The sequence below is a fragment of the Andrographis paniculata genome, unplaced genomic scaffold (assembly GCF_009805555.1).
Source record: "Andrographis paniculata isolate CXL003 unplaced genomic scaffold, ASM980555v1 Contig30END, whole genome shotgun sequence".
Classification (NCBI taxonomy): domain Eukaryota; kingdom Viridiplantae; phylum Streptophyta; class Magnoliopsida; order Lamiales; family Acanthaceae; genus Andrographis; species Andrographis paniculata.
Genome location: NW_026137563.1, coordinates 355,284 through 362,762, shown reverse-complemented (window position 1 = coordinate 362,762; position 7,479 = coordinate 355,284). Strand labels below are relative to the sequence as shown.

Sequence of the window (7,479 nt, the reverse complement as noted above, 5' to 3'; positions counted from 1 at the left end):
ATTCCAAATTCATCTATGAATTAATCAAAGCAACATAACATTATTGTACACAAAAAATAACACATCAGAACCTTTACATACATGTATGGCCAAACACAGGCAGATCTCACCCAGTTATCAAAATAATACATATTACTAAAATGTACCTATAAAAAATGATAAATTTCTGTGCACATTGTATAATAATTATTTTCCTGGGAACAACGTGAGATAAACTATATACACTTGTACCAGCCGAAAAAGGATGAATGGTTCGTTCGGGCACTGGATTACTCACATGGAGATTTACTCACATTGACATATTAATTTGGTATACATACGACTGCTCGGGAAGATGTCCTTAGTTATTTGAGTTTGGCTGGATATCTGCGGGAGAAATCATACAGGCGGGACCTTAAGATGCCCTGTTAAGAATGTAAACTGAACCAAAGAATCAGATATGGTTGCGGCTATAACATGAAAACATTTAATTCTAGCCCAAAGCCCCTCCATTGAAAATTTCTACTATTAAGTGTTAAATGGATTTCACACTGCCAGATATAACAGGGATTTGTGACAGGGCGAGGCTAGATATAACCGTAATTACAGACTTACACAAAGATATAGCAACAGGGATAAGATTTCGTACCGGGTTTAAAGAAACTGCACAAGGGCCTCGATCATTAGTTCATACCAATCACAGATGGATATTCAGCAACTGCTCGTCCATCCTATTGATAATTCCACAAAAAATCAATGACATTTTAATCTCAAATAAGGAAAATATAAAGGAACACTTCTGATAGAGCCCAAAGTGTAGATTTTCCATAATAAAACATACGAAGAAAGAGTTTTGGCTCAGGTTGCATTCCAGGTTGAGTACAAGTACCCGCCTATCTGTGAAGCGAGGCAAAATAAAACCTGGTGACTCAAAACAGTTCTCGACTACTTTATTCTGAAAATTTAGAGAAACAACAAATTGGAAATTCTCGACAACTCACCTCTCGCACTTTTCTGAACATAAAATTAGAAATTTCTTGAGTGTAGGCATGGTTCACCCTGATAAGAGCATAGAGCCCTTCGCCTTTAGTTTTGACTCCAGGCCGAAGAATTTAATCCCAGACAATACCAAATCTGCAGTAGTCTTTTTCATGTGGTCTATAAGCATATCATCAAAGACTACTACATCTGCTTCAGTCATAAACCGCGACTCCCTCATGGCTGAGAAAAACTTCCTCGCCTCTTCGATGGTTCCGTGCTTGCCCATACCATATATAACAGCAGCATACACAATGCTGTTTGGCAGACAATCTTGTTCTGCCATTTCATTCGCAACGTCAACGACCTTTCTAGCGTCATTCAACTTACAGACATGGATTATTGTGAGAGCATACTTGAATTCCATTGGACCATTCGTCACATTAGCCAAGCAGTCGCGAATGAGCATCATTGCTGCATCGACCTCTCCAAAACATGAAAGTCCCTTAACAAGAGAATAATAGGCATCAATTGATGGAACTGAGGACATTTCTATAATCTTGTTATAGCATTTGCACGCCTCCGGAAGATTCCCAACTCCAACGTAACATAAAATAGCATTACAGTAAGAGGATGTATCGGGCACCAAGCTATAGTCACCGAGTTCATCAAATAGTTCTAATGCCTTCTTTTCCTTACCAATCTTGAAAAGGGCCTCCATAAGTACATTGTAAAGTGAAATAGTTAGAAGCTTATGCATTCTCAAGTACTCAAATGCTTCCAACGCCATGGAGACTCTATCTTTTTTTTCAACCATGGAAGAAAGGAATTCCAGCAGAACATCAGCAACAGAAAATCCCAACATTTGCATATGCTCGAGCAATTTATGAAAATCTTTCATCCTTTTTGACTCCACATAAGAGAGTAACATTGGATTAACCGTGTGGAAATCCGGCTGGAGATCCTCCCGAATTGTAGCTAGGAAAAGTTTATACGCCCTGTCAACCAAATTTGAGCCGCACAATCCTTTGATAAGGGAGTTATATATTGCCAAGTCGGCTCTATATCCCGAATCCATCAACTCTTTGAGTAAACCGCAAGCTGATCCCACCTTCCCATCCTCTACGTACGCTTCAATCAAAGATCCATATATAGCCCTGTCTATCAAAATTTTTCCTTCTTTCATTTCGTGCAACAATTCAGAAGCCTTCTCGACCCGGCCACATTTACAAAGGGCCATGAACAAAGTCGAATAGGCCATCACATCTGGCTCAACCCCATCCTTTTTCATTTCATCCCACACCTTTAAACAACCATCCAAATTTCCATTCGAGACCAACACTTTTATCATCGCAGTGTATGCAAACACGTCTGGCTTGCATAAGTTCTTCCTCATCCGATCCAGAAGGAAAAATACTTCATCCAAACGTCCCGCTTTACATAAACCCTTAATCAAAATCATGTATGTGACATTCACCTCAACCAAACCATCCTCCTTGAAATCATCATAAACCATCAATGCCAAATCTAAATGATCAGTCTTAACTAAGGCATCCATTATTCTGTTAAATAAAAAAACACTCGGCTTTACCCCGAATTTCTTCATTTTTTCGTACACGTAGTGTATCCTCAGACCCCTATTTGCATCGGCATGCATTCTAATCAGGATTTCAAACTGTTTCTCACTAGGAGGCTTCCCTTGCATGTGCATCAACTCAGGCACCTGATCAGCATCCCGAAAATGATTCGCTCGATTTAGAAAATATGCATATGCATTGTAACAGGCGAAATCATGTCTATAACCCTTCTGCTTCCCTGATCAATTGAAGAATAAGCAAATGCATTTACAAACCCCTAAAAGAAATGCTAGCAACCCTAATTGAAATATGAAATGATACAATGGCTTTAAGAATTGCAACCAAAAAAATCAAAAGTGCAAAAAATAAACACAGGATGAGATACTAAGGATAAAAAATGCATTTTGGTGCTTTGGGATGTTTTGAATTTGAACTTTTTTTAACAGAAAACAGATATGATGTTTTAAATAAGAACTTTTTTCGTAGATTGTATTGGTGTGTATTGAAAGGATATCAAATTGCTGCTTGCTTACCAGCCCAATGGAAGAATCTGGAGGAGATCCGAGGGTCAATATCGGGAAACTTCATAACCTCCGCCACCAGCTTCGGTGTCACGCGGCGCAGCCGATTGAGTTCCTCCACGAGCTCTGGCCTCCACTGCTTATGCTTCCTGAATGCGTCCACTATGTATCTCGCAATAGGGGAGAGGTTTTTAGCCAATGCGAAGAACTTCTCCGATGGATCCAGTCTTCCAAACGGAGGATTTTGGATCCTTTTCTCGTCGGGATCCCATCTTTGTAGGTCGAATGGCTCGCCGGACGTTGCCGTCGGGCGACCAGCCTTCCTAGGGTTTAGAGTTTGGCGGTTCGAGAAAAGTCCTCCACGCACCGCGGGACGATTCTGAGTTGGTTTGCGGTGGCCGTAGAAGAAGTAGGGTTTCGCCGGTCCCCGCGACGGCGGCGGCGGTGGCGGAGGCGGCATTCTCAGACTTCACCTTGACCTATCCCGCCTCATATTTTGCTGAATAAATAACGTTGGTCTAATTAAAAATCTAAAAATAGATTTGGGGCGATTGTGTAATATTTAGAAATAGTGAACCGGACCGAGTTTTTTTTAAACACCTCTGAGGGTAAACCGGTTCTCTAAGATCAGTACTATGCGAGCATTTGTCCGTTAGGGTTTTTCTGTGTTTAAATTCCTTCTCTCGTCTGCCGCTCCGTCGCCGCCGGCGATCCTTCACCGGGTAATTTCTGGTCATTTTTAGCTATTGCGTTATTGATTCTTATGTATCCCTGTTTTGTTTGACACTAATTGAGAATCTAATTCCTGGTCGAGATTTTTTGTGGCTTCTTCGTACCCACTCTGCTTGAGATATATGATCAACTGATAACAATGTAACCTGCTTCTTATTCAAAGAGTTCAATATGCATAAGCAGTTACGCACATGTGCATCATTTTGTGAACGATAATCGCTACGGTGAATGTGTTAATTGTGACGCAGGTATCCTGTTGATATTGATCTTATAGTATTCATTTTCGTTTTTTACTGTCCTCAAGTTTTTCCTTTTTTTGTCCTCACTTATTTGAGTGCCCTTCGATTTCTGCCATTTAATCGTTTTTATAAACGTCATGACTTAATCTGTACGCCAGAAGCCACCTCCAATCTGATTCCTCATGTCTCGAGCATAAAATTTTGATTCTAATTCGTGGGTGAAATTTTTAGTCAGGCTATGTAATGTGGATTTTGGGGGACTGTTAGCATGAAAAGAGATTTAATCTTTGGGCCATAACAATTTTCAGTTTACATTTATGATACTTCTTTTAGTTTGTATTCAGATTTTGATTCATTTGTTTCAGTTTCTTTTAGTTATGGTGGGGCTATCTATTGGAGAGCAAAACTTCATAAAGGGTGGAATTGCTCAGGATCTGCGTACTGATGGTCGAAGGAGACTAACATACCGGCCCATTTTTGTTGAAACTGGTGTCATTCCTCAGGTATGGAAGTCTGAATTGGAAGGCAAACTTTCTTCTGTGCGTGTAATCAACTTTATGCTTACTGATCTGCTCTTTGGGGAAATAAAAAGGCAAGTGGCTCTGCGAGAGTGAAATTGGGGGCAACAGAAGTTATTGCCAGTGTGAAGGTATTTTATTTTCAGGCATTTCGAGTTTATATTTAATTTTTGTGTTGCTGTGCATTTTTAAGTGACTGGGAGTTATTCCTCATAATTTAATATCATTGTTCTGATAGAAATTGAATTGTGCTCCAACTGTTTCAATTTTCAGGCTGAGCTTGGAAAGCCAAATCCATTTTATCCCGACAAAGGAAAAGTTTCTATCTATATTGATTGCAGCCCAACAGCCGAACCTGCTTTTGAGGTATATGAAGTTTATTTTTTGTTGCATATATATGTATGTGTACTTTGTGCGTATATCCACGATGCATACTCTCTATATCCCTTTATATACAATAATCATATTTGGCCTCCAATGAATTACTCTTGGGCTGCCATTAATGCTGTTTGTCTTAAACTACAGGGAAGAGGGGGTGAAGAATTATCTGCAGAGCTCTCTTCTGCACTTCAACGATGTTTGTTGGGTGGTAAGAGTGGGGCAGGTGCGTTTCTGAACGGGCTAGGCAGATTTCAAGATGATTTTGTGCCATCAGAATCTTGTTACTTACAGCTAACTTCTGCTTGTATGAACTTTGCTGCAGGAGCTGGTATCGATCTCTCATCTCTGTCCATCGTTGAAGGGAAAGTATGTTGGGATCTTTACATAGATGGTCTTGTTGTCAGTTCTGACGGCAATGTCCTAGATGCCTTGGGAGCTGCCATCAAGGTACATTATTTTTCATCTCAAGCTTTCATCAAGCACGAAACCCATTGGAAACCAGTAATTTGAAAATGAAGCTGCCTTGTGAAATTGTTTTATTTTTCAAATTTGATCTTGATCCAAAAAACTTCACTCAATAACCGATTGAATTCTGATTGACAATTTAAACCAAGTTAGGCTTTTATGTATAACAGCAAATTTGTATACTCTTACTGGATTCTCAAGTAAATGAAATTCCGGAGAAGCAATCTGTCGGATCTTTTAGATTTTCATCAGTATTTTCTGCTAAAATTGCTAACCATCTTTGCATTCTTCAGGCAGCTCTAAGCAACACAGCTATTCCAAAAGTCAATGTTGCTTCCAACGCTGCCTCCGACGAGCAGCCAGAGGTTGATGTGAGCGACGAGGAATTTCTCCAGTTCGACACCTCTGGAGTCCCAGTCATAATTACTCTAACCAAGGCACGGGATTCCCTTTTTACCCTAGATATCGCCACTTCACTTGCATATATTTTGCGCCAATAAATACCACGGCTACATTGGCAGGTCGGGAGGCATTACATTGCGGACGCCACTTTGGAAGAGGAGTCCCAAATGAGCTCGGCTGTCACCATCTCTGTCAACCGGCAGGGGCAGATATGCGGGCTAACAAAACGGGGAGGCGTGGGACTCGACCCAAGCATCATACTGGACATGATATCCGTGGCCAAACATGTAAGTGAAGAGTTGATCAAGAAATTAGATGCAGAAATAGCTGCAGCCGAGGCTTGCAATGAGGAAGATGATGATCTTGATATCGATTCTTAGCTCCGCTACGGGTAATTGGTCCGTACATGTTGAACTTTATACAGCGATTTTGAAATTTTAGATATAACGAGGAAAAAAATTATCTGATGTGATGTTTTTAGAATATTGAATAGTGTTAAAGTTTTTAAATTTGTTATGTAGACAGAACCTAATTTTTATTAGAATCTTATATTCAATACAGTATTTTATTTAAACATACCTATAAATAACACAAATAAAAATGAATAAACCTAACAAGTAAATAAAATCTTCTGTAATTTCATTGTTTTAAGGTAAATAGATATTTTGTTATTATAATTCTTAGAAAATGATGATGATAATAATAATATTGTAAATATTTGTTTCATATACATTTTTGAATTTTTTTTAATACCAATTGAAACTAAAAAATATTTTATGAAATAAAATATTAAGGATTTGTATAGATGTATTTTTTATATTATATTAAAAAATTATATTAATAATATAAAAAAATATTTTATATTATTTGCTTGTGAGTAGATAAATTATCATGCGATCAAAAACACTAATTGAACAAACTGCACGTTTCCATCCCTGTTAAATACAAATAAACAAATCCCAATAATTGTTGTATATGTATTTCTATTGATCAAATAATTTAAATTTGACTTAAACAGTTGAGTTGTTAAGAAATGTAAAATGCTCATGAATGAAGTCATATTTAAATTAATAATAATAATAATAATAATTAAAGAAGACAAAAATAATCAAACTCAAAATAAATTCTTACAGGGGACAGATTTATTTTTTAAAAAATACCAAATAGAATGGAAAATAATGATTGATGTTTGATTAAAGAATCTGATTAATTAATTAATTAATCATAGGTTTTGACTATTGACATTATCCTAAAGTCAATAATGCTCATAGCCTTTTTTCATGTCTCCATTACTTAAAATTATTACTACGTGTCGTCCCGACCAATAACGGTCGGCTTATGGAATAATTATTAATTCTTATCTCATAAAATATTAATAATAAATTTTACTGTTGGCAAGTATATTTTCTTTATTATTATAGTATGAAAGCAGTACTTGTTATAAACACATACATAAAAAAAAAAGGTAAATTTAAAAATAATTTATATTTTTAAATAGATAAATAAATAAATAAACGAGGGTTTGACACAAATTAAAGTGCAACACGTAATAATCACGGTCGGTGACTTTCTAGAAAGCAAATAATCAAGATTAGGTTTTTATTTTTATTTTTTTATCCCTAGAGAAAGAAAGAGTGATGTCACCATAAAAATTCATTCCCCAAACATTTCTTAAAATTTTTAAGGT

General features: G+C 37.3%; 2 protein-coding genes across 8 annotated transcripts; one reads left to right on the top strand and one right to left on the bottom strand.

Annotated features, from left to right (window-relative positions):
* On the bottom strand, positions 1-3,569 carry LOC127246780 (pentatricopeptide repeat-containing protein At4g20740). 5 transcript variants are annotated; one of them, XM_051268330.1, is made up of 5 exons: positions 3,068-3,569; positions 981-2,772; positions 821-872; positions 629-710; positions 2-420 (listed from the first exon to the last, which is right to left on the bottom strand). In XM_051268330.1, the coding sequence occupies exons 1-2, from the start codon at positions 3,513-3,515 to the stop codon at positions 1,034-1,036; spliced, it is 2,187 nt and encodes a 728-aa protein (XP_051124287.1). In that variant the 5' UTR covers positions 3,516-3,569; the 3' UTR covers positions 2-420; positions 629-710; positions 821-872; positions 981-1,033. The 5 variants fall into 5 exon arrangements, with proteins under 5 accessions (XP_051124289.1, XP_051124287.1, XP_051124286.1 ...); XM_051268329.1 differs by having other exon boundaries at positions 2-404; positions 821-876; positions 3,068-3,568; XM_051268328.1 differs by having other exon boundaries at positions 3-420; positions 821-876; positions 3,068-3,568.
* A 92-nt stretch (positions 3,570-3,661) lies between these two features.
* On the top strand, positions 3,662-6,348 carry LOC127246781 (uncharacterized). Of its 3 annotated transcripts, none has more exons than XM_051268333.1 (8): positions 3,662-3,777; positions 4,392-4,529; positions 4,619-4,675; positions 4,818-4,910; positions 5,070-5,148; positions 5,248-5,372; positions 5,684-5,827; positions 5,912-6,348. In XM_051268333.1, the coding sequence occupies exons 2-8, from the start codon at positions 4,404-4,406 to the stop codon at positions 6,170-6,172; spliced, it is 885 nt and encodes a 294-aa protein (XP_051124290.1). In that variant the 5' UTR covers positions 3,662-3,777; positions 4,392-4,403; the 3' UTR covers positions 6,173-6,348. The 3 variants fall into 3 exon arrangements, with proteins under 3 accessions (XP_051124290.1, XP_051124291.1, XP_051124292.1); XM_051268334.1 differs by having other exon boundaries at positions 3,672-3,777; positions 4,402-4,529; XM_051268335.1 differs by lacking the exon at positions 3,662-3,777 and adding an exon at positions 3,819-4,035.
* Positions 6,349-7,479: the final 1,131 nt, after the last annotated feature.